This window comes from Corvus hawaiiensis, chromosome 17 (assembly GCF_020740725.1).
Source record: "Corvus hawaiiensis isolate bCorHaw1 chromosome 17, bCorHaw1.pri.cur, whole genome shotgun sequence".
Lineage (NCBI taxonomy): Eukaryota > Metazoa > Chordata > Aves > Passeriformes > Corvidae > Corvus > Corvus hawaiiensis.
This window is the reverse complement of record NC_063229.1, coordinates 16,224,144-16,249,637: the sequence shown is the minus strand read 5'-3', so window position 1 is coordinate 16,249,637 and position 25,494 is coordinate 16,224,144. Positions and strand designations below refer to the sequence as shown.

At 49.3% G+C, this 25,494-nt stretch overlaps 2 protein-coding genes and 3 non-coding genes across 15 annotated transcripts in view; all 5 read left to right on the top strand.

The window, feature by feature from the left end:
- The window catches only part of STAU1 (staufen double-stranded RNA binding protein 1), a 28,423-nt gene extending 26,856 nt beyond the window's left edge, over positions 1-1,567 (top strand). For 7 of the 8 annotated variants that reach the window (XM_048321756.1, XM_048321761.1, XM_048321755.1 and 4 more), the window contains one exon: positions 583-1,567. In XM_048321756.1, the coding sequence (XP_048177713.1) occupies positions 583-670 (88 nt within the window). In that variant the 3' untranslated portion in view covers positions 671-1,567. The remainder of the gene's footprint in view (positions 1-582) is intronic. The other variant, XM_048321760.1, reaches the window with a different exon arrangement.
- A 4,855-nt stretch (positions 1,568-6,422) lies between these two features.
- Positions 6,423-6,507, top strand: LOC125335060. Its single transcript, XR_007207322.1, has one exon. It is a non-coding gene; the product is annotated as a small nucleolar SNORD12/SNORD106 (small nucleolar RNA).
- A 778-nt stretch (positions 6,508-7,285) lies between these two features.
- On the top strand, positions 7,286-7,376 carry LOC125335059. Its single transcript, XR_007207321.1, has one exon. It is a non-coding gene; the product is annotated as a small nucleolar SNORD12/SNORD106 (small nucleolar RNA).
- Positions 7,377-8,239: 863 nt separating this feature from the next.
- Positions 8,240-8,330, top strand: LOC125335058. Its single transcript, XR_007207320.1, has one exon. It is a non-coding gene; the product is annotated as a small nucleolar SNORD12/SNORD106 (small nucleolar RNA).
- A 3,349-nt stretch (positions 8,331-11,679) lies between these two features.
- Positions 11,680-23,892, top strand: LOC125334756 (somatomedin-B and thrombospondin type-1 domain-containing protein-like). 4 transcript variants are annotated; one of them, XR_007207215.1, is made up of 6 exons: positions 15,215-18,596; positions 18,898-19,092; positions 20,027-20,105; positions 20,606-20,782; positions 21,890-22,109; positions 22,977-23,064. XR_007207215.1 is itself a non-coding variant. In XM_048321897.1 (5 exons), the coding sequence occupies exons 1-5, from the start codon at positions 15,045-15,047 to the stop codon at positions 23,092-23,094; spliced, it is 729 nt and encodes a 242-aa protein (XP_048177854.1). In that variant the 5' UTR covers positions 11,680-15,044; the 3' UTR covers positions 23,095-23,892. The 4 variants fall into 4 exon arrangements, 3 of the variants coding, with proteins under 3 accessions (XP_048177854.1, XP_048177853.1, XP_048177855.1); XM_048321897.1 differs by lacking the exons at positions 15,215-18,596; positions 21,890-22,109 and adding an exon at positions 11,680-15,204 and having other exon boundaries at positions 22,977-23,892; XM_048321896.1 differs by lacking the exon at positions 21,890-22,109 and having other exon boundaries at positions 22,977-23,892.
- Positions 23,893-25,494: the final 1,602 nt, after the last annotated feature.

Below are 25,494 nucleotides of genomic sequence, written 5' to 3'. Positions count from 1 at the left end.
CCAGAAAGGTTGGAATGCCAAGGGCTGTTTGCCCTCCAGCAGGACCAGAGGAGGGTTTGGATGATCAAGCCTGTCACTTCCATGTGTCAAAGGCAAAGCACTGAGCAGGAGCGAGTGGGTGAAGTGTGGGGGCTGTGGTGTGACCCCAGCCCAGTGTGACAGTTCTGGGCCCCAGCAGTTCTGGCTTCCCTCAGCTCAGCTGCCCCTTCCCATTTCTCTGTAAGGAGTGTGACATCGCAGTGGGCTCATGGTTCCAGCTGCTCCTCTCTCTCTCTTTTGCACTGTTGTGTGTCACAGGTAAAGGGATATGCAGGGGTCAAAGCTCATTTTCAGCAGAAACATGGAGAGGGTGCAAATTATTCCCTTGGCTGGGTTTGGGAGGAGAGAAAGTTGAGCCTCTCATTGAGATAATAAACTCTTAACTGTGGTGGGATTAACAAAGTGCTAACTGATTAAAAATTGGGGCAGTTATATGGTAACAAATTATTAAATGCACATCAAATTATTTGTATCCAATTTAAAGCATCTTATTCGTGGAAATAGTGTTTTGTCTCCTAAGTAACAGGTGTTTTATCATTTTAGATGTGTGAAACAAGAAATGGAAAGTGACCCTCTCCTCAAACCGGCGAGCGCAAACCCTTTGGGACAAACACTGGACAGCACTGCCTGAAATAGGCTCTTGACTGAACCCAAACCTGAAAGCACCAGAGAAAATCAAATGCTTCCTCTTAATGTAACCTAACTGTTGGAGTGCTACAGTCTCTACAACCTACTGTAGTGTCTAAATCATAACTGTTGCTTTTTCTTCAAACAGTGATACATTTTTAGTTTCATTATGTTGTTTTGATTGAAATGACACTATAAATTTTTCATTTAAAAGTTTCTTAATTGTATCTAGAACCATAGCACAGTTTAGAAACTTTGTCTTCTGAGACTGACATGTTACCTGTGAACTAACTTGGGAAGATCATATCCCTGTATGTGGTTATTTTGGTTTTGTTGGAATAGCAGCGTTTCACTGGAAACAAGCTGTGTCCCACCGTTTTAAAAAGCCCCATATTTTCGCAAACCAACCCTAATTATCCAGTGGTTGAAGGAATTTAAACACTTCAGGAATTTTAAACTTGGTTTGATCTTTTTTGGTTAATTTCTAGTTTTCTTGAGTGTGGGGTAGGGGAACTCGAATGCAATGTGACTTTCAGTGATCTCTGAGCTGTGTTTTAGGGACTGTGTGTCGGTGGCTTACAGCTCACTACAGTACAGGATATGATCTCAATGTAGTGCATATAAAACTGCAGATTGATTTTCCTTGAGTGCTTTATACTGTTTAATTACATCTCCATGTAGGGCTGAAAAAAATTACCTATGTTTATATATAACTGTGTTGCTTTTGATGTTGTGTTCTTGCGCACGGCCGGTGCGCGATGAGGTTTGCATTGGTCCAGGTACAGCACGATAGCCGCGCGAGTTCAGTACTGCTTCCGTTCATTGTTTACGCTGGAATTTTTTCTCCCCATGGAATGTAAGTAAAACGTAGTGTTTGTCACCAATAAATGGTAATACTAAATTTTTTTGGTTAATTTATTCTTGTACACCACCACAGGGGCTGCTTTTTATAGATTTGTAATGCTTGTGCTCTAGTCCGGGCAGTGTGTTGAGCTGTGGAGTAACTTCCAGTGGTTCTCAAGTGCATATAGAATGTTCTATGTTCTGTGCTGTGCAGGGTGTGCAGACCTGGCAGGGCAAGGGAATGCAAAGTAACGTGGGTACAGTTTGTTATTTGTGCCACAGCGTTAGTGCAGCTGTGTTAATGGGAGCTCAAGCTGGACTTCTAAGTGAAACTTTAAAGTTAACTTAAATGAGGAACCTGGCACAGCCGGTGGATGGGACTTCTTCAAAGTAGAGACTTAAACTGTTTCCTTGTTTGATTGTAACTTGAGCCACAACCTTGCCTTGCCTCAGCGATGTTGGGGGCAGTGCTGCAAACCAGAGCTCCGCTCCTGCCCCAGCACTGGCCCCGCACTGGCCCCGCAGGCTGACATGTGTCAGTGTCTCGTTCGAGTGTGAGCTACAGTCAGTGTTTCCTTACCTGTGACCTGCAGGAGCAGTTCCTACACCTGTGTGCAGTGCCCGCAAGAACTCCTGCCACAGAGAGCAGTTCCTGCAGGTGCTATCTCAGCTAAATGTCTTGGCCATTTTATTTGCATCATCCAGAGCAATCAGGCCACAGGAACTGCAGACCAGATTGCATTGAATCATGTTGGGTGTAATCATTATAAGCAAAAAACCCCCAAACATTGTAAAGGTTTTTTGTTTTTAAATTTTTTTACATTTGTAGACTAAAATGCTGTACATTTAAAAATTAAAAGAAACTTGCTAGGCTGAGGCTTTGTATTGCAAATTTTTCCAATTCAGAAACTCCTTACTAAACAATTCCTTTTGGAAAGCAGGGAGCACACTGACAGCCATGGGCCTGGGTTCTCCCTGCCTTCATCTGCTGCTGTTGAGTTTTCTCCTTGGATGGGACTAGAGCCTGCTTTTGGGATTGTTCTGCAGCAGTCACTTGTGGCTAATGCTGTGTTTTATAAGAACCTGGATTAAGACACTTTGCCACAGGAAGCTGTTCAATGCTGTTAAACACCCTGATCCCCTCTTGGGGCTGTGTAAGAGAAGTGTCTCCTCTTCCAGACCTCGCTGCAATCACAGCCTCCTGGTGGGAGACTCCGTGGCACCGTGTGGATTCTGGGTAAGCAGACATGAGCTCTGGATAAAAGTGGGGCTTTGCCTGAGTACTACAGTCCTTTGCTTTTCCTGTTGTCTCCTCTGTGCGTGATGCAGCAAAGGCAGGAGACACAGCTGAGACAATGTTCTTGTTTCTCCTCAAACTGACTCCCTTATTTCCCCAGCCTTTTAACCTTGCAGTCATTCTGCATGCAGGGCTGCCCAGGGCAGAGCCGGGAGGGCTGGACTTACTAGCTTCCACTTCTGGTTTCAGTGCCTGAAGGCCTGACTCCCCAAGGAAGAAATATGACTTTGTGGTCCATCAGTCTTGGTTTCAGGATGAAGATCTTAAAGAATTTGTGCCAAAGTTTTTGGGACTGTTGACCTGCAAGATAGCTAAAACGCACCTTTTAGCTCTTGTAAAAGGCTCTGTAGGAGAGCTGAATGGGAATGGGAAGCAGCCTGGAGCCATCCATTCTGTGAATTTCGTGTTTGGGATTTTTCCTATTCTAAAAGAACAGTGTGTGTGATTTCGCAGAAGCTCATGAAGTATTTTTTCCAAGCCCCATCAGTGTGACTTTTATTTTGACTATCACAGTGAAGCTGCTGACCCAACAGTTTAGGGAGGTCTTTTCATGGCTTTCTTGATGCCTACCTTTTTTTTTTTTTTTTTTTTTTTTAATAAAGTCTATTTGCTGGAAAATCACAATCTGTATTAGAAATGTCAAGAATACTGTAGGCATCTGGTGCTGATTTTCTAGTTTAGGTTGTTATATCAGGAAAGCAGAGGTTGTATCCCAACTAAAGTTTGGATTTCTTCATGTTCAGTTCAGCTTTTAAAAGAACCCTGAACATATGTAACAGTTGTAACATATGTAACAATGTAACAGAGTTCATGAAACACATGAAACATTTACTCTAACAAGGCCTTTCAGGAGCATTTCATCTTTTCCCAAGTCTCCCCTGCCCGGAGAAAACAATGATCCTGTCCTGTGCTGGCACATAGGAGATGCTGACAGAGTCTCTGTGAGGGCTGGCAGAGAATACAAATACATTCTCCCGGGGCTGTGGTACTTAAAAAACCCAAAACGTGACTTTTAGCTATTTACCCTGACCCTGGGCATGCCTGTGAGGCTGGGCAGGGGCACGGGCGTGTCCCCCGATGCCCCGGGATGGGCTGTGGGGCCACCAGAGCTCCTGTTGTATGGAGACAAGGAGGAGAACTGGGACTGAAGAGACTTTTGCTGTCTCTTGAGGAACTTCCTGAGTCCAACGAGACTGACTGAGCTAAAGACATTTTCCACTTGGTTTTGCCAAGGAGAATAAAACCCAAACATAAAACCGAATAAATTTAATATTAAATTCTGCTGCAGCTGTTCACTATCTCAGACCTCCCCTCTTTTCCTTCCTTGCCAAGCTAGGCAACACGAACACGAATCACGTTTACAGTTCCTTTTGTGTTGTGTGTGTGACAGGGGTTTGCAGTGTAACAAGATTAGTTTTCCCTGTAATTCTCTTAAAATGTCCTTCCTTTGATTGTCTTTTCATCTTTTGGTGTTCTGGAACTTGGATTAACAGCATTGAGGTTTATTCCACAAGTCCTGTTTGATAAGCTGCTTTCAAAAATTAGTTGCATACAAACACAATTTGGAAAAAGCATTTTAACAGCTGAATTAACCAGTTTCTGCCTGACATCCTGTAAGGCCCATTTATCTCCCTGCAGGATGTGTGGACAAGAAAGTGAATCAAAAAAGGCATGCTTATCTTTCAGAGCATCTAAAACAGCTCCTGTGGCTGCCCCAGGGTATTTGCAGAGCCCTGGCTCTGTTTGGAAACCAGCCAACAAGTTCACCAGGTGGCTTTTTCCTGTTCTCATCGCATTTCAAGCATGACCTTCCCCTTCCACTGGTCCCAGAGAATGTACTCCGCTCCCAATCAGCTTGGTCAGGTCCCCTCATGACCTGATGAGGTGGTAGGATCTGGTACCAAGGTAGTGTCTGGTTTGTGAAGTGCTGACAGGACAAGTCACACACTGCCGACCCTTCTCACACCTTGGAATGAGTGACCAAGTGGCTGTGCCTCCTGTCGGGGTAGAACCTGTGTGTATTTTACAAACAGAAAAAAACAAAGCATGGAGCCACGATATGATTGTGAGCTTGTCTGGACCAGAGCTTCTTCCTGCAGCACGCAGCTGTTCATCTCCTATGTTTAGTCTCAGCTGCTGTAAAGGCTTTTGGCTTTGTCCTTCTCCCTGCCTGTGCCCTGCGTGGCTCCATTTCAACCCCATCTCTTCAGCTGCTGTTACTCCAGAGACACAAGTTCCTGCCCTCCCCGGCAGGAGCTGGGACGGAGGGAGGGAGGGAACAGCTCGGGATCGTGTGGTAGCAGGTCCTGCAGTACGGCCACCCCCGGGGAGGGCGAGCCGCCGTGCCTGGCTGACCTCGCTGAACACCAAGAGATGCACAGGCTGCTGGAGTGTAGGGCTCCGGGAATACCTTCCACGTGTATTCAGGGATGTCATGTGGAGTGTCTCCACTAGAGCCCGATGACTGAATTCACACCCCGTTTCCAAGCTGAATTTTTAGCTATAAAAATCACCACTCACGGTAGTGCTTGGGTTACAAACTGGGCTGTTTTCATTCAAGACATATCCTTTGCTCTTTATTCCATTCCTCACGTCACTCAGTGGCAAACTATTTAACGCAACATAATTCACCTGTCTAAAGCACCTAAAAGCCAAGTACCTGACTCTGATGTGTACCCCAGACAGGAGCAGGGTCCCCCCGCGACACAAACCCAAGCCGAGCTCCGGTGCAGCAGCAGAGGCCGACCTAGGGCTGAGCGGGCAGCACCGAACAGACTGCCGGGGCTGCTGCTCCGGCCTGACGGGATCACGGGCGTGATGGATGTTGGCGCTGCAGCTGCTCGTGCTTTTGGACAAGTCACTGAACATCTCTGAACTGTTGTTTTGGTTTTTATTTTTATTTTGTAAGAGAAAATTAAATGTCCAAAGCCACGCTCGCCCATCCCGGTAAAGAATACCACACGTACAGATAACCCGGGTTCCGCTGCTCGCCCCCCTTCGCCTGCCCCCGGCCGCCTTCATCCGCCCACAGCGCAGCCGGGCCTCGCCATGCGGCGCAGCGCCCGGCCCGCGCGGCACCGCGAAATGGCGGACCGCCCCTCCAGCCGTGCCTCCTACCGCCTTCCCCAGCTTCCAGCTCGCGGCAGCGGCGGGAGGATGATCCGGCCCCCCTGCGGGCGGCGGGGCGGGGCGGGGATGGGATAGAGCAGGAGGGCTCTGCAGGACCGCCACGGCAGCACCCGACATGGCGGCGATGGCTGCCCCTCAGCGCGGGCGAGCAGGGCGGGCCCGGGGCGGGGCCTGCGGAGCCCATAAAGCGCCTCGCGCGGGCCCTCGCGGCCTCTTTCTCCGCAGCGGCCGAGGTGCGTGCAGGTACTGGTGGGCTGGGCGGATCTGGGATTCCCCTCTGCCCCTTCCTGGGTGGGTGGCCGGGCCTCTGCGGGCGTCCCGGGGCGTCTCCGTGCCCGCCCGCCCGACCGCTGAGGCATCCGCCGTTCCGTGTGATCGCCTCGCTCCCGCTCGGCCTCGGGTCTTATCCCCAAGGGCCCCTCACCGGGCTCCGGCCGCTCTTCCCTGGAAGGTCACACGGAGCTTCCCCGGACGTGTCCAGGCGTTCGCTGGTAGAGGTGATGACTCTTTCCCCGTCAGAGCGACAGTGTTGACTACCGCTGTCCAAGCCAGGTCGTGTCTGATGCACCAGCGGAGCGGCCGCGGGCCGGTGCTATCTGTCCGCTGCCCCCGGTGCTCACTGTGCTTTGTTTCCCCGTAGGGCGCGGCGGAGCCCAAGGCGCCGGCGGGAGCCCCGTGCCCCACGCCAGGCCGGCGATGAGGGCACTTCCGCGGCGTGCGCCGGCAGGCCCGAGCCCCTGCCAGGGCCCAGCGGTAAGTGCAGAATAACTGTTCCGTACTGAACTAAAACCACACGTATTTATATTTGCTCTTTCAAAAGAGTTACTGACTTACTTGGGCCGCGCATTGTCACTGGAGAGGTGCCGGGTGTGGGTCCCTCCCGCAGGAGCCCCGCGGGCAGAGACCGCAGCCCGGGATGGGCGGTGCGTGGCGGCTCCGGGGCTGTCCGGGGGTCCTGCCCTGCCCCGGGCACCGTATGGTGCTCATGAGCTCGGGCGGCTGCACGGGCAGCACGGCGCCTGCCGGCGGAGAACGAGAGCCTCACATGGGCACCAGACCTGGGGCTGCAAAAGGCAGAAATAATCTGTTAATCTCTGCCTGATGCCTCTTTTTCTGTTAAGGGTCTTGGCTGTCTTGAGCTCTGCTCTGGAACCCCCATGTGTCAATGTTGTCCATATTTTTAAGGAATATTTCCCTGCCCTGTGTACCTGTAGAGCATGCCAACCAGCCACCTATTTTGGGGGAAGGATTTACATGAACTCCATCATTGCCCGTGGTTCTGCCAGGGAAGGTGTGAGTGTGGCACAGCTGCCATAGGTGTGCAGCCACAGCTCCAGCTCCTAGGGACTTGCTGGTGTAAGTGATGACTGATTTTTTTCCCCATCAGAGCGACAGTGTTGATTTCTTGCTCTTCAAGCCAGATCATGTCTGATGCACCAGCAGGGAAGTGCTGCTGTGTCCCATACCCTGGTGTTACCAACTGTCCAAAACATTGGAATCAGGGGCCTGGTGCTGATGGTTCCCTTTGGCTTTACCCCCAGGGCACTGTGAAGGCAGAAGTGGGGCTGAGCCTTGGGGAGACCTGAAGTTAAGGCTGCAGCTGACAGTGAAGAAGTGTGTGATGTGGGCAGTTGTCTGGTTTGCTCCATCATGCCTGAACCTCTAGCACATAATGGTAAGTCTTTGAATTAGGTGTGAATCACATGTGTAAATTAAATTTTAAAAGTAGAAGGGAGGGGAAAAAAAAGGAGAGGGGGAGGAAATATCTTTCTGCAAGGGAATTGCTTCTGGTTTAACCCTGGAGACCAGACTGAGGAGTGTTAGCCTAGGTATTGCAGAAATGAGAGTACAGGGAGGGCCTCCTGTTCCATCATGTCCAAAGTGAATGGCAACCAGCAGGCCAAGGAAGCTGCAAGCTGCCCCTGTGTGTGTTGAGGTGGAATAGCATGGTGGCTTACTGCTCTGTCCTGTTTGCTTCCCTGCTGCATTGTGTTCAGAGGGCTCATTTTAAGGGCACTGTGCACAGAGATGTGTGGGTGATGGGCTGCCCTGAGCAGCTGCCCCATTAAGGAACAGGAACCATTCTGGCTGAAGTGTGTCCCTGTGGAAGGTGCTGCTGGCAAGGCTTTTCTGCCCTGACCCGTGCTGGCCAGGTTAAGGGAGTGTGAAGGGATTGCAAATGTGGGCATGGCTCTGCTACTTCCTCTGCTATTAGATCATGGTGCTTGTGGCTCTGCCAGGGAAGGTGTGAGTGTGGCACAGCTGCCATAGGTGTGCAGCCACAGCTCCAGCTCCTAGGGACTTGCTGGTGTAAGTGATGACTGATTTTTTTCCCCATCAGAGCGACAGTGTTGATTTCTTGCTCTTCAAGCCAGATCATGTCTGATGCACCAGCAGGGAAGTGCTGCTGTGTCCCACACCCTGGTGTTACCAACTGTCCAAAACATTGGAATCAGGGGCCTGGTGCTGATGGTTCCCTTTGGCTTTACCCCCAGGGCACTGTGAAGGCAGAAGTGGGGCTGAGCCTTGGGGAGACCTGAAGTTAAGGCTGCAGCTGACAGTGAAGAAGTGTGTGATGTGGGCAGTTGTCTGGTTTGCTCCACCATGTGTGCCCCTGTGCCAGGGGAGAATGGTAAGACTTTAATTCACCTATGTTCACTGGCTTAAATAAAAATGGAAAGAACACCTTTCTCCAAGGAAGTTGTTTCTGCAGTGCCTTGACAAGGTAATGTCCCTGGAGATTTGGCAGAGTGATTAGGATTGCAGAAGGGGCCCTTGTAAGTGCTAAAACCTGAGTATCCCTGTTGAAATACTTCAGTTTCCCTGCAGGGAAGTTCCTGTTAGCTGAAGCTCTTCCAAAAGACCTCAAATTAGTGGCAGAGGGGTCTGAAAGGTTTTGATTCAACTTCAAGGGCATAAATGTAATGTTTTTGTCTTGCCCCATTTAAGCAGTGCTAAACCAAGGTACTTCTTGCAGAGTCTGGGAGCTTTTGTTCTTCATACTTTTTGGGTTTCCCCCCCACCTCTGAATGGGAGGTTCTCAATGTCTTGAGAAGTGGATGAAAGTCATGCTTTCGGCAATGTGTCTGTTTGCAAGAGAAGGATTGCTTTTGGTGTTATTTTTTTTACTCAAAGATCAACTGTGACATTTGAAAACCTGTCTGGTTAGCATTTCACTAATTCTTTAGAAAGTGTGCTTAACATAACTTCATCACATAAACTGCTGTTGCCACTGGCTCGTCCAGTTCCAGCCTCCTGTTGCTGTTCAGGTGCAGCTGCTCTTTCTCCAGGGAGGCTGAAGTCTCTGAAGAGCAGGATTGTGCCCTCTGTGTGCTCCTGGATGCAGTAGGACACAAGTGCTCAGTTCAGATGGTGGAGCTGGTTGAGCTGCCTGAATGTTTCTCTGGCACTTTGCTCTGTTAGATCCCCCAGGTTGATGGCATGTCCTGCTCTAAAAGCTCCCACAGTGCAGTTTGAGTTCATCCTGTTTGGCAGGGAGAAAGCTTCTGCTCTTTGCAGAGCAGCCCTTGTCTAATGGTGGTTTTTATGGGGGCTGGGGTGATTTGAAAGCTGTATATTTGCTGTTGTGGTAGAGTGGACAGACACAATGTTGCCTGTTCTCTTGACAGATTGAGACTTACAAGAAGTTGTCCTGGGCCCTCCGGGGGTTTCAGTGCTCTGCTAAAGAAGATGGATGGTTCTGCTGCTCCCATGCTGCTGCCTGGGATCCTCATCCAAGCCACAGCATTCACATCACCCTGCGACAGCTCTGGTCTTTCCTCAGAGCTGTCAGGCGTGATGAATTTGTCTCCTGCCAACTTACATAGAGGGTGTTACATTTTTTGTCCCCTGGGTACAAGGCATGTAACTGGAATGTATGCTGGAACTTGCTGCATGTTTAATGCAGTTGGGTGCTTTTGTCTGCAGGGGCTTCATTCCTTGCCTGGAATGTTATCCTGCCACAGTCATTAAAGGCAAGGAAAATGCTCCTTGGAGCAGTTGTCAGGTATGGGAGGATGGCCTTGTGTGTAAGGAAGGGAGTCAGGGCTTGATTCTCCCCTGCCAATCCAGAAAGCTTTAGTGGTGTATCCCTGGCAGTCTGTGAAGAGGGCAAGGGGTGTCTGGATGCTGCAGCACAGTGTGTTTCTGTACTGTTGAGAGCCTGTTTTTAATAAAATCTGAGCACTGGGTGAATTTGGCTGGTGACTGAAATTCTCTTGACCCACGTTTAACAGCTCATTCCTGGATCTCCCAATTGTTTGGGGAGTTGGAGAGCACAGCAACAGTGTGCTGCTGTGAGTGATAATGGAGCTGCCTGCTGCCTTATGCCAGGAGATGAGGCATGATCTCATGGAACAGAGCTCCACACACCCTGGAGTAGAAGTGCTTGGCTGAGGCTGTGGCTGCTGCTGTGCTGCAGGTATCACGAGGGCAGGCTGTGCTCAGCCACTGGACAAGGGTGGTCCCTCAGTTAAATAAAACAGTTCCAGTGGTTTTGGGAGCGGACTTTTTGATGTCTGAGCTGACAGTGGCCTTTGCCATGTATGCTTGTTAGCAAACAGCAATGGTAGAAAGTCGACTACTATTCAGCATTCAAAGGAGTCTTCAATTTAATTGAATCGAGATTTTTCTCATTCAATTAATGTAAGGAGTGTGATCTCTTGAAACTACATATTGATGAGGGACCAGAACTGCTGCTAGTATAATTACTTCATTAATGTAATGAGCAGACCTACCAGCAAACATCCTGTAGGGAGGAGAGAGTGCTGCTTGTCCAGTGGGAGCTGGAGGCACAGATGCAGCTTAAACATGTTCTTGGCATGTTTTACTACCTCTGCAAGAACAGTTGCTCAGGTCAGGTTTCAGACTGTTGCTATTGCACGCACGCATCAGGATGAAATTTCAAACTGTTGGTAGGGTGCTAATCCCAGGCAGCCCCTGACTGCTGGGCGCAGGGTCTGGGTTCCTGGGGGCGCAGGGTCTGGGTTCCTGGGGGCGCAGGGTCTGGGTTCCTGGGGGTGCAGGGTCTGGGTTCCTGGGGGTGCAGGGTCTGGGTTCCTGGGGGTGCAGGGTCTGGGTTCCTGGGGCAGGGTCTGGGTTCCTGGGGCAGGGTCTGGGTTCCTGGGAGCTGGGTCTGGGTTCCTGGGGCAGGGTCTGGGTTCCTGGGGCAGGGTCTGGGTTCCTGGGAGCTGGGTCTGGGTTCCTGGGGCAGGGTCTGGGTTCCTGGGAGCTGGGTTTGGGTTCCTGGGGGGCAGAGTTTGGGTTCCTGGGGGTGCAGGGTCTGGGTTCCTGGGGCAGGGTCTGGGTTCCTGGGGCAGGGTCTGGGTTCCTGGGAGCTGGGTTTGGGTTCCTGGGGGTGCAGGGTCTGGGTTCCTGGGGGTGCAGGGTCTGGGTTCCTGGGGCAGGGTCTGGGTTCCTGGGAGCTGGGTCTGGGTTCCTGGGAGCTGGGTCTGGGTTCCTGGGGCAGGGTCTGGGTTCCTGGGGGGCAGAGTTTGGGTTCCTGGGAGCTGGGTCTGGGTTCCTGGGGGCGCTGGGCCAGGCCCAGCCTGCAGGGGGCGCTGTGCGGCCGCTGCCGCCCCTCAGGGCTGCACCGGCCTGGCCCAGACGGCGATGCACCCAGAGCCCCCCAAAGCCGATGCACCCAGAGCCCCCCAAACCCAATGCACCCAGAGCCCCTAAACCCAATGCACCCAGAGCCCCCCAAAGCTGATGCACCCGGAGCCCCCCAAAGCTGATGCACCCAGAGCCCTCAAACCCAATGCACCCGGAGCCCCCCAAAGCCGATGCACCCGGAGCCCCCCAGACCCGCTCCAGTGTCCCCAGAGCAGCCGTGACAGAACCTCCCGGGGCACGGGGAACCAGTACACGCACTGCTTTGGCTGTAGCAGGCATGGGGGCAGACAACCCCATTTGAAAATCTCTTCCTACGTGCTTTGATGAGAGGTAGGGATGAGGAGGTTTAACTCTGGATTTAAAGCAGCCTGACTTTTTCTGGCCCTGGCCAGCTCCTGAGTTTGTCTATTGGTTGATTTGAACGAGATGGAGGTCAGGAAGCGTTTTCTCGACAAAGGCTGACTTGCAGCTCTTCCTCTGCAAAGAGAACTCCCTTGCAGCTCTCAGCAGCCTGCGAAGCAGAACCATGGCACGTCCACGTTCGGTGCTGTGGGGGCTCTGCGGGTCAGTGGCCAGGCAGAGCTGTCAGTTCTATCAGTTGTAGCAGAAACAGAAACCTTCCTGTAGGTACTTGTGCAACTTTCTAAACTGAAACCTGGAGTCACTCACTGGGCTGGTATGTTTAAGCAAATGTTTACTTTTCTCAAACAGATCTGTTTCTTGGTGGCGTGAGCATTTGAGAGGAAAATAGCACATATTATTTCTCTGTCTGATGTTGCTTTTAATAGAAATTTTCATACACAGGGAGAGTTTTAACATTTGTATTCCCAAAGACCCAGGCATATTTTGACTGCATGGTGATTATTATTCTTTCTAGACCCATGTGTTAGCTGCTGCATATTAGCTTATAGCAAAGCACAATCCATTACTTATTGCTGCTTCTACTTGCTGTGTTATTTCCTCTGCTTCCATCTCTGCTCAGTGATAAGATTATCTGACACATCAGCTGTGTTGATAGGCTGGACATTTCCATGGACAGCCAGCAAAGCACAAACTTGAGTTTGTGACCACCCAAGGAAGATCCAGATTTTGGGACCCTCAGACTGTTCCAGGCAGTAAGAGGAAGACTTTGTTTTGAAGCAGAGCATTTCTGTCTCTTACAGCATCCAGTGTTTTAAACAGATGTTCTGCAGCTATAACTTCTAGACTATAGACTCTTCCATGTTTTTTGGCAGATCCCTTACAGTGGTGGAGTGCAACAAAATGTCTTGGAAATGGAAACAGGTTCAGGACCCTTTCTATCCATGTAATCCTGAGAATCTGCCTGATTTCTTTAGTGCTACATTTGGGAAAATGTCCACTGGACTGTCTATACTTGTCTGTGCCTGTTGCTTGCTCTGCTCAGTTTTGAATGCTGTGACTGGGTCAGCTTAAAATCTTCCCTCTAGTGCTCAGAATAAACTTGACTTCCTCAGTCTTAAAGCAAATACTAAATCCAGGGGCTGGCCTCATTTCTCTACTTTGCAGACTCCCTCAGGTTCACGTAACACTCTTCAGCGAGGATCTCCAGGGCCGGCAAGACCTTTGGAGGTGCCGTCTCAGTGCTGACTGCATGAAGCAAGGCACGTTCCTCCAGATCGAGCAGGGTAGCAGGTGTTCTTCCTGTGGGCTGGGGAGGCTCAGCTGCTGCACGAGGCTGGTCAGTCAGTAAATGCAGCCTCATGAGAAGCTGCTTGCCCAGACAGATTCCCTGAAGCCTGTTCATGAAAGCTGCTCCCTGGAGGTGTGTCTTGCACCCAGGGGCTGCCCCAGAGCAGCCCCACACCTACTTGCTCCTCCCACTGTGGGTGGCTGCAGTGTCTTCAACAGCCTCCTGGTTCAGGGCTGCTCTTTAACTGACAGGTGAGGCTTTTGCTTTTGATCCTCCCACACACACTGGAGTACCCGGACTTCGGTCTGGGAAAGAGCCTGGCCTGTGGGCAGCAGCTGCCTTCCGGGTACCATTTCCCAGTGAGAAGAAATACTGAGCTCTACCTCTGCCCTTGTTGAGCAGCTTGGAGTATGTGTACTCACTTTGTGCTGCACAGTTGCAGCAGTGGTGGACATTGCCTTAACCCCCCACCAATGTTTCCAAATCTGGCCTGCTGATGAAGAGAGACAGTTGTCATGCAGATGGCTTCAGATCATTTGAAGCCTTACAAGAGCAGTGCTGTAATTGTTATACTGGCTTGGCCTCCATTCATGTTTGCAAGAATTTAGGCTAATAAGAGGGTATAAAAACATATTTTCTCTGAGATACAGCCCTTATGGGAGAAGATCTGTCTTGAGAGTGAATCCATTTTTCAGCAGATGTGGATCAGGCCCTGTGGATCAGTTTAAAGCAGACTTTTCCTCTGAGTATTCGCCGTCACTGTTTTACAGCAGGATATTTATAGATGCAATTTTCTTGGTAATCTATAGAGGAGGACTGGAATTTACAGAGAACTTTTTAGTCAGCACTTTATGTTCCTGAGGAAATGCCTTAGTAGGGTTTAGGAAAAATGCCTGGGGAAAAGGCTGTTTGCCAAAGGTGCCAGAAGCAATGTGCATCCTCTAGTGGCTCCTGGCGTATGAAAACCTGGACCTCAGGCACATGCTTCACAGCAGCTGCTGCTGTGTCATATGGGTGACATACTTTGTGCTGCTGGTCATTATTTCCTTCTGTAAGCCCTCTCTGTCACTCCTCTAAACTATGGCCAGAGTCCCACCAGTCAGTCTTGCCTCTGGAACCGCCAGAGTGCTGTTGAAGTTCTCCTGAGTGAAGTTGCGGCCTGTAAAGGTAAGTAGCAACATCGGCAGGAGTGAAAGGGATGCTGGTGAGGTCTCATCTCTCAAAAGGAGCTACAGTGACTTGGTGAATGTTTTTGCATGCAGACTTGGGTTTTTGTTCTGACTGAGCTGACCAGGTAGACCTGCTGTTCCATAGCCTTTTGGCAAGTTGAAGGCTTGGTGAGGAGGGGACAACTCCTGAGTTATCTTGTTAGTTTATAAAGCAGTTGCAAATCTGCTCTTTACTGTTCTTTTCCTGCCCTGTAGAAAAGTACTTGCAGGAATAGTGCAGAGCAGGGAGAGGATTGACAGAAAACAGATCGGGTCTGGGTGCAGGGTCACCAGGCTGTGTGGGCTGGATATGACAGGCACAGAGGATGGCCCAGCCAGCTGCCTGAGAGATGTGATGAAGTCTTCCTTTCAAGTAACAAGCAGGTGCCTCACAGTTACCCTGTGTTGCAGGCTGCTGGAAGGGGCATTGGTGGGTTCTCTCCCTGCTGTTTTTCCTTTTTTTTTTTTTTAACCAAAACGTAAACCATTGTCTCCTCTGAGCTGCCTTTTTCCTGTCTGAATGGTGACAGGGAATCTAACAAAGGCATCTATCCATGGATGAGTCTAATGATTTTCCCTCACACTGAAGAGGAAAGCTCACCATTATCTGGGTGTTGTCAGATGTTCCCTCTGCCTAATGACAGGAGTCTGTCCATCAATCACAGCATTGCTGTTTCCCCAGCTGTGGCTCGAGAGCTGGGAACAGGAAGATATAAAGCTTCCTGGGAGGTCTGCAAGGCTAACGGAAGACAGGATCTCTCAGGCCTTCAGGAATGCAGCACTGGGTTCAGCCACGGGTGAGAGTTGTGGTTTCCTGTAGGTTTGCCTGATCATGACAACTATAGAGGATTTCTTAGAGAGGGTGAGGTGGTAGCCCTGTAGAGAGAGTTGTAGCAGTGTTTTTTGCAGGGTTCATTCATCTTTATTTTCCTCATATTCCACTTCCTCAGGAACTGGAAGAGTAGGAACAGTGCCCTTGTCCTGTGAGAGCTGTATGCATGCTGCCCGGCCTCTCAGCTTCTGCAGCTGTAACTCATCCCACTTGCTGTCATATTTAGCTGTGACTTGCTGAAAGCAGAGTAATTGGCAGCCTAACTTTTCTTGTAGAAGAAAAAACTGGTCTTTCTCCCTTTGGACCATGTTGCAAAGGACTGTGCACATCTGGACTGTGCACATCTCTACTATGCACATCTGGATTGTGCAGTGCTGGTAAGAGATGTTACTCAGGTCAGTGCCTGTGGTTTTCTGCTAATGTGGTCTAGATGTGACCTCTTTCATTGTTCAGATGTCTGCTTCTGACTGTTTTCTTCAAGGCTCTGAGTCAGACACTGCTCATAGCAGTGCTGTGCTGCAGGTGGAAAAAGAACATACAGCACTCTTAATTTTTAATGCAGGGTCACACAGGTCTATGGAAATACAGTTTTGGAAAAAGCAGCCAAAGAAAGCTCTTAACTTGTTTCTCTATGATGTCTTAGGATAAAATCCAGGTCCAATCCTGTTCAGTCCTGGTCCACAGCTACGGAACAATAGCTGTGAGGTCTGTAGGCAGCTCTGGTCATTCAGCCAAAGGCCTTCCTTTATCATCCACAGCACAAATCATCTGACTTGTCAAAAATTGCTGGTGATCACACTGTAGAACGTGTGTTGGGACTCATGGGCTGAGTTCTGCAGGCAGCAGAAGAAAGCGTGATCCTACCAGAAATACCAGAGAGCTGGACTTGGTTGTCGTCCTGTGTAAACTTGTTGTGAGGTCCCAGGGCAAAAACAATTCCAAAAAACCTGGAGGAGAAGGTGCAGTTAAACCTTTTCTCCCCAAAAGTTACCATCCTCTGTTTGTATTGCTCTTAAAACTTCTATCTTGACCAACTATGCTTTTCATCAGCAAAAGAATGCCCCTTTTTATACAACAGGGAACACCCACTGGTGTTCCCAAGGACATCCCTGCAAGCTGTTCTGCTCCTGAACTTTTCCCTGTATGACAGACTAGCCACATTTCCTTTCTGTAAAATCACGCTTGCTTGGCTCCAATACTCCTCACAGGGCCAGCAAACCCACCCAGACTTGGCAATTGTCTTGCAAGAAATCTGTTGCTGGGCTGATGTGGTCCAGCATGGCTTGGGCCATGTTTCCTTGGCATCTTCAGAGCCTGTCAGAGGGAAAAAAAAAAACCCAAACCCTAAAAAATCCCCAGGGCTATGTCAAACCAGAACAAGGGAGAACTGCTGTCACTCTGGGAATGTAAGAAACAAAGTTTGCTCCCAAGAACTTGCTGGGGAGGGGGGTTGAATAAAATCCCTACTGAGATGCCTGGACCCAGATCCAATTTTCCTAACCGCACAGGGTCAGTCAAAATTGCAGTCTTTATGCAGACCCATAGCTTTCTGAAGCTTATTTTCATTCAGTCTGTGTATCTCAGAATAATGTGAAGGTGCTCCTCCTACCTCAGTTGTTGGCGGGGGACGTGGAGCATCGCAGCATGAGTGCTGGACCAGGGAAGTGTGCTCTGTTACTGCCCCTCGGGGGATTGCGCAAGAGCCGCACCCGCCTCTGGTTTGTGTGAACTATTAGCTGAGTAATGCAATCTCCTTTTGAATGTCCTTCCTGTTCTAGATCAAGAACGAGACATGCATTGGTTAAACGACTTACCCGAGGTCACAGAGTAAGTGACTCATTGGCAGAGGCAGAAATTAACACCTGATATATTTAAATTCCTGCTTCCTAGACCCCACAGCTACTGATTTCTAGTGCTCTTTCCTCTCCCAGCCTTTATGCCTCTTGCTCACTGAAGGATTTGTTACATGTGCGATTTCCAAGGTGACAATATGACCACTGCCAAGAAAATGAGATGCCTGTTCTTTGCTGCAGACATCTAGTGATATACAAAAAAGCTAAAGTTTTTTTTATTTCTTATCTTTTTGGAACATTTTAGCATGTCATGCCCAAGCTGATGCAGTGTCAGCATGCCTCCAGAATTGTACATGCTGAAGGTGTTAACCTGTCCTCTGATGTTATTTTCTGTTTTTCTAGAAACATCTTTGCTGCAGTTTCCCTGAAATGGGAATGCTTTGTCCATACCCCGTCTTAGTACAATAGCATAATTGCTTGCAAAAAAACCCCAAAAACCAGTGGGTGGGTTTTATAAATCCCAGTTCAGTGTTCAGCAAGGTATAACATCTGTTGTGATCAATATTTTAGAGCAAGCCTCTTTTGATTAAAAAGTTACAGTAAAGCCTTTTGATTTGTACTGAATAGCTAGGTAATTCACAGGAGTAGCTGTAATCTCTCTAAACTTCTTGCATTTCGAATTAAGAAGAAATTACAGGGTAATTCTGTAGAGAGGTAGCATAGCCAGCTGGATCGTGTTCCTTAGGAGCTGCTGTACTGGCAATGAAGTACTTTCTGTTTTTTAATGGCTCCTGAGGTATGCTGGAGTCAAATCCAGCAAAAATATTGGTCTCCTTTATAATCTACTTTTTATGATAATCTTTCGATAATCTGGTGGGTAAATGCCAGCAGCCAGGGCTGAAGAGTTTTTGGTTTGATGAGTCCACAGAAAGAGATTGTCGGGTGCGCGGCCAGCGCGAGGTGCCACAAAGAGTGTGGCCGGAGATGAGGGTATTGGTATGAGCGGCACCTGCCGCCTCAGGGCGGCGGCTCGGCACTGGCCACAGCCCCGGCACGGTCCGGTACAGCCCTAGTACAACCCCAGTACAACCCCAGTAAAGCAGGCACAGTCCCGGTACAGCCCGGCACACCGGGCCCCGGACCGGGGATGCGCTGACACCGTGGTCCCGGGGAAGCGGCCGCCACAGGACTCGCCCCAGCGCCGCCCGCTGTGGCCACCTCCTGCCGCTTCGGGGGGCCGGGCCGGGCCGGCTCCTCCGCCCCGGCGCTCCGCCGCAGCTGGGGGGGGGCAGCGGGCGGCGGCAGCGCAGGTGGCGGAGCTCCGAGGCCATGGCCAGCAGTCCCTGCTGGTTCCCGGCGCTGCTGCTGCTGCTGCCGCTGCCACCGCCGGCCCTGCCCCGCCGCGCCTCTGGCTGCGCCGCCCGCGGGCTGTGCTGCCCCGGCCGCGACGCCGCCTGCCTGAGCGCCGGCCGGCGGCCCGACGGCTCCACCGGGCCCTGCTACTGCGACCAGGCGTGCGCTCGCACCCTCGACTGCTGCCACGACTACGCCCAGGCCTGCACAGGTGAGGGACTGCGGCCGCGGCCGCGGCCGCTCCCGGCCCCGCTGCCCCCGAGCGGAGCAGCCCCCTGCTCGCCTCGGGCTCTGGCTGTGTGTCCGGGCACCACCGGGCTCAGTGCGTCTTGTGGGGTCGGTGAAGGGGCCTGGAGGAGAACTACTCAGAACTGCCCAAGAGAACTATGGGACAGGTCTAAAATAAGGAAGGTTGTGCTGAGCTATGTCAAAAAATGTTATTTCTGGAGCAGGCATTTCACTGGCATCATTCCTTTAACCTTCCACATCCCCATTTGTTGCTCTTCTTCCAGTGATCCCCTGTGTCGTATCTCAGTGGAGTGCCTGGAGTGGCTGCGCAGAGCCTTGTAAGACAACCTATCGTGTCCGGATGAGGCACATCATTCAGGAGCCCAGGAACGGGGGAGAAGCATGTCCTGCTCTGGAGGAGAGGGCTGGCTGTGTAGAGTACTGGACTCGGCAAGGAACAGAGTGCCAGCAGTCTCTGAGTAAGTCCATTGAAAAGTGTCTGGGTAGTTGTGGGGAGGACTCTGGTTTGGGTCAGCAGAGCTGATTTTTACTCTGTTTGAAGAATTGTTTTTAGACACCGGGATGTTTGCCATGGGCCTGCCTGGGCTAATTGAGAACTGAGCTCTTCATGCAAGGGCTTAGACACATCCTTCCCAGGACAGTGTTGGAAGTGGTACCTGCTATTTACTGTGATCCACTGTGTCTCAAAAGTGAGATGTTAGATGTTACAGGTCTGCTGTGCTCTCACTTATACAAGTGTAAATCTCTGAAAATTTTGGTAAGATTGGCAGATTTATGTCTGTTTAAAACTTCTGTAAGTGGGTGTTGAACACTTTTTTTTTCATTTTTATATATGTATTATTTTATTTTATGAGTTATCTGCAAAAAGTCACAAAAGAGCAATACCTCTCAAGGCCGAGATATGCCTTCTCTGCACTGGAGCAGAGTGCAGGCAAGGGAGACCTCCAGATGGTTTCTGGAGAAAAAGCCTGGGTTTAGTTTGTTCAAATCAGATTTTCATGGAACACCTTTATGATTTTTTTAGAAGAGTTGCTTGTCATTTTGGTTGGTATTTTGGGGTCAAAATCTGTCCAGTCTGGATTACAGCTGCAAGTGACTTCTTCAAACCTGTTGAGAGCTGGCATTAAGCGAATATTGCCTCCCCCTGTCTTTGGCTGTTCCTGTAAGTAGGCTTACTCTGCTCAGGCAAAAATCTGTCAGTTATACAGATTCTCTTCTGAGTGGAATGGTTGACAGTGATGGATAATATGAAAATACAAACTTAGAATTGTTTTTGTTGCCTGTTAAAACCCTATGACATTAAAAGCTCATCTTTTCTGTTTTGCAGACATAAAGAGCCTTAGAGCAGCATTGCCACTGATGCTCTGTACCCTTTCTCTTTGGTATACACAGTCCCGGCATTAATAACTACAGGAGGGTTTGGAAAAGCGAGGAAGAAAAGAGCTGCAGCTGATGCCAGTGAAAGGGCAGGGTAAGTTGGAGGCTCAGCTCAGGGACTCAGCCATATGCCACCCACAGAGTCTCTCTGGTTGCAGGAGGGGGATCATCACAAGGAAAACCTTTGCAGACCAAATCTTAGCTCCTGTCACAACCTGCTCTATGAAACCTATTCTGAGAGGAGATGATAGAGGAAGTGTGGCTCAGCAAGTGGGTACCAGACTTGGAATTAGATTAGTCAAATGCTTGACCAGTCTGTGTCCCTACTGGTAAAAACAGATGCCAGTCATACCTGATATTTTTTATATGTTAGCTGAAAGCATCAGCAGAATAGTTTTATTCCCTATTTAACCTTGTCAAAATGCAGGTACACCACGTGTTCTGCTTTTAATGACCTTGGATGGGGGGATTGTTTGGTTTGGTTTGGTTTTTCTTAGTTAGTGATCTGTGGTCTCGCAGGTGAGTGTGGCTCTGGCAGCCCCGTGCAGGGCCTCCCCTGGTTTTTGAGCTGACCCGCCATTGTTCGGTTGGCAGGTACTGTGTGGAGTTCCAGCTCGTGGCCACCACGCCGGGCTGCCTGCACAACCACCACTCATACACTCGCTGGATGCATTACCTCAGGGAGGGCCACACCATCTGCGTGGAGTGTCAGCACCCGGCTCTGCACTCCCCGAGTCAGCATTGCTATGGCGATGGCACCGGCAGCCAAAAGTAAGAGTTTTAGCTCTTGTTTCCGTGTTGAATTTTTCATTCTTCTCCCTTGTTCTGCTTGTTTCAGGGTCGCAGTGCACTGCATGCAGCTCTCTGGAGCACTCTATGTATACTAACTGCTTCTTGTTGTGTACCATGAGTTTCTTGCAGAATTGAAATGATGTGGTGAAGCTCATGTAATAAACCAGGGGCAGAGCGAGGAGTGCATGTGGGAATACCTGCACTCAGTCTGCTGAATCTCACTCACTTTAGGGTGGCACAGTTGTGGAGTGTAAAGACACTCCAGCCTTAGTTCTAAGGTTAACAGTCCTGTCAGATGTCAAATAAAGCCAATTCTATTTCTTATTTTTTAGCACTGGGGATTTTGTTTCTACGGGTGACCCTCTATGAGTACTTCTGGTGAGTGGTAGCTGGCTTAGGAACTTGGGGTATGTGCTGGCATCTGAGGTGAGATGGAGGTACTGTTAAGTCTCTGCACATTCAGCGTCCTTACCCTTGAGAACTGAAGAAGTTTTGGGGTGATAGATGGGGACCACCCAGGTTGTACAAGTTAGGTAAGCTCTGGCAGGGATGAAGGATGGCTTGAAGCTGGGAAACACATCTGGGGCAGAGCCAGCAACAGAGAAGTCCTGGCTCCCAAACTCTGATGGTCGCTGGAGGCACAGTCCAGCACTGCCTAATCCTGGTACCTCCTAATCCCATTGTTTGCTTACTAAAGGCACCTCTGAAACTGACTGGCAGCCCTGCCTGAGAAAATCATTGCCCATCAGTGTTGGGCAGGAGTATGTTTCAAACTTATGTAAAGGTTGAAATAAGCATGTTTGTTAGAACTAGGAATTCTAAAGTGGGATTGTCAAGCCTCAAGCACACAATGTTGCACTGCCAAAACTGCCAGTGATGGCCTTTGTGTGCAGGACTTTTCTCAGTCTTTCAGGAAGAGGAAGTCACAATAGAGCTTTTTCCTTTCTTCCTCAGTTTGTTATGTAAGCTTTTAGATAAGGAAGGAGAAAATCTTAACTGCTGTGGCCAAGAGTAGCTCTTACCTGCATTCAACATGTAAGTTATTATAAAAGCTTACAGTAATGTTATTTTAATAAAACTCTGTAGCCAGCCAGGAGCATCAGATGAAGTGAAATAAAAGATATATTCAGGAATTCATTTCCTCATTGGGCTGCAAAAAGAGGGGATAACGTCATCCACCTGATCTGCTGAAGAGCAGTGTATGTGGAATGGAAGCTCCAAAAAAAAGAGCACTGTATCCTGTGGGAATGATCCTCAGATGCTGGCAGGCTGAAGACTGGAGAGAGGCAGCAATAATGGAGTTGGGGTGAGTGGTTCCCTGAAATCAGGACTCAGCCCACATCTCAGCAGATATTTTAAGTCCATCCCAACTGAGCAGAGCCTAGAAATTGTTCCCAGAGTCCTGCTGTAAGATGAGCTGGTGGGTCCATGTTGTTATAGACCTGTGAGAGCCAGCAGGGAAGCCAGCTACTTGAGAGCTCACATGTTTAAGGAGTAAAGGTAAGGCTGCCGCCCAGAGTTTTGGAGGGTGTGGAATTGCTCTGTGCATAGCCAGCTTTGTCTGAATCCTCCCTGTGCAGATTCTGGTATTTTGAAATGACCCCAAGGCAAGAGGAAAATATAGCAAGCCTTTTCCAACCATGTGTGATGCATGAATCGCAGCTCTCAAGCATGACACCTCATTAAGCCAAGGGCAGGCATATCTGGAGCAGAGCAATAATTCCAGTTTCTGCAGAACTATAAACCAAGCAGAAGTTAGGGGTCTTTGGGCTATCTGTGGGCAGCTCTCTGCATAGGACAAGAGTTGATCCAGTTGTGGTAGCTGTGCTTCTCCGATGGTCAGGGCTGGGAGATACCGATGTGAGGAATTCCCTTAAACCACTGAATGGTAAAATCTGGGAAGGGGCACAGTGCTACAGAAAAATGTCTGTTCCTGTCACTGTTAGGTTTTACTTCACATTGGTACAACCTGTGGGCCTCACTGTGGCTGCTGCTGCTGCTGCTTTACAGTGGTAGAGAGGCAGAACCGGGCCCATGGAGTGAAAATGGATGTTCTCAGACTAAATGGGATTTACTGGGTGATTTAAGCCCTATTGTACCTCGTGGTGACTGCCCTGCAGTGGAGGTGCAGCTCATTTTCTCTCACCTTCTCCCTGTAATGACTGTGTTTCAGGAATCAGCTGTTGCACTGGCAGGCAGTGGGGAACCATCGATGCAAGGGAACCTGGAGGAGAATTCGCCAGCTGGACACTTGTTCCTGCCCTTCTGTTCACAGCTTCTTGTTCATCTGACTTCTCCTGGCAGTCCCAGCAAGCCCCAGTGTGCGGCAGCAGCAGGAGCCAAAGCAATGACTTCTCCATGTTGGAGGCTTTGCTTTCACTGCCTTTTCAGAGGTTGCTGGCTGTACAGGGGCACCTGGAATCCTCTCTCGCTCTGTGTGTTCCTCAATTTCCAAAGAAATCAGGCTGGCTGGGAACTGCTGATCTCTTTTCTCCCTGAGAGAATCTTGTCTGACCTTGATGACTTCTTGCAAATTCCCCCTTTTTTGAAAGGAGTGAGAATTTACCAAATAACAAATCAGACAAAAAAGGCCATAAGAACTCAGGTTTAATTATTCTTTTTCTAAAGTCTCAATGAGGAATCAACAATGCAGAGTAAATTAACTCAAGTGCCTTCTTTTTGTGGCAACAGCACTTTGTGGATACTTCCTGCTCATGCTTGTGTATCTGTTCCTTCTATTTTCACCCTCCCTGGTCTCATAATTTCATTTGGCCCTCAGTCTTACAGAGGGTTGATCTTGTGCTGCTGAGGTAATGACAGAACTTGGAAATGTGTTCGTCAAATCTGAGGATAGGAGGTACCAGGGACAAACTGGCCCTTGGAATTCAGGTTCAAGGAACATCCCTGAGTTGGTCCAAAATGCAATACAGTCCTTGGGCTCTAAATAGGAAGTCAGCTCAGCTGTGCCAGGAGGGCTGACTATAGCCTTGTGTTTTTCACTGGGAAATACTTGAAATATTTTCCTTATATTCTGCTGATTAGTATTCATACATTTCTATAAATGAAAATAAAGGAGACTGGAGACCTTCTCCCAATGTCTGTCTGTTTGATTAATCTGTGTGGTGCCATCTCTTTAGCTTCTTAACCTGTCTAATTTGTTCCAGACAGGAACTCGCTGCAGGGTGAGGTCAAGGTCATTGCATTTGTCATGCCCAGGTGAGTGGCCAGGGCTGGCTCCAGCAGAGAGTGTTAACGCTCAGCCCCACCTCTAGTCTGGAATCGGATCACAAACCCCTCTAATAACCATGCTGAAGGTCTTGCACGGAGACATCAAGGGGCACTGTGGGTTTGTGCTGCAGATGCTGAGGTGTGTGGTGGGCCATGAGAGCTCTGGAAGCGCCTGATGCCTTTGGCCAGTGCAGTAGGGATTTGAGAGCAAGGGTCTGCTTCTCATGGTGTGTTACAAGCTGTCTGTGAATTAAAGACTCACAGGGGTTGATAGCATCCCAGAGTAGGAAAATTTTAAGGAAAAAAACAAAAGGTCTTCACTGTTACGTTACTTCATTGTGTAACATAACCTGTCACTAACTTGTGGCCTGCTCAAGAACACTTGCAGGTGTGTGAGCGAAGGGGTGTGATCCCCAGAGATGGGTTGGGAATAAATCACTGGAGGATGTAATTTTGGTTTTTGCAATGAGGATCTCTGTCAAGCTGAAAGCCAGTTTCGTTTCTTGGTGGTCTTTAATCAGAGTAGCATTTTGTCACTGGAAGGTTTTCTTTGTCCTGCAGAAGACCCTTATTGAGCCACCGAATCCTAAAGAGGCAGGTGGTCATTTCAGGAGCAGAATGGAGGCAGATACTGGAAGAGTTTTTCATTTTCAAAATCTACCCAAACTGTTGATCATGGGAAACCCTGCTTTTACCACATTCTTTCAGAATTGAGTACTGAAGCTATAAAGGGTGCAGGTTTTTTGTAGTAGTTTTTAAAAAACTAAAGTCTTCCACAAGGGTTTTTTTCTTGCTGCTGCCTCATCCCTGAGAGCTGATAACATTAGGTCTTAACAAGAGCTACTGGTGGTGGCATGGTAGGAGTGCCAGGCCTTTCCTTCTGTCTCTGTAACCTGGAGATGCAGCAGTATAAAAGATTTAGCCCCCGAGGGACCCTCATAGCAGCTGTGTTTCTGCACAGGCTGTCACTTGATGACACAAGACATTGCAAATGTCTCTGCATCAGCACATGCTAAAAAGGGTTGTACAGTGTGCTAGCTTCACCTCCACACCATGTGAGACTGTACAAACAAATCCTGTTGGTAAATTCTTGGGGGAAGCATGTGTGTGAGAGAGAGCAAGAGTGAGCCTTTTGAGTAGAAGGTAATGAAGTTGTCAGATCACTTTCCCTACAAGTCAAAATTAGCTCATGGTTTTGACACATACTGGGTCCTGCCTGTTTCCCTTTAGGAGTTGTATCACCATTCATCATTATGATCTCTGTAATTTCTACTACCTGGGTTTTGGGAAAAGTGAAACTATTGGAAATCCAAGGCAAAATACTCCTGAAAAATGGCTTTGTAGTGTAAACAAGCAAGGCAGCCTCGCATGGAGGAGAGGCTGTTCTCCGAAGATGACAGCCGTTCCCATGACAATGCTAAAAACCTTTCACCACTGGTTATCAACAGGGGAACATCTCCCAC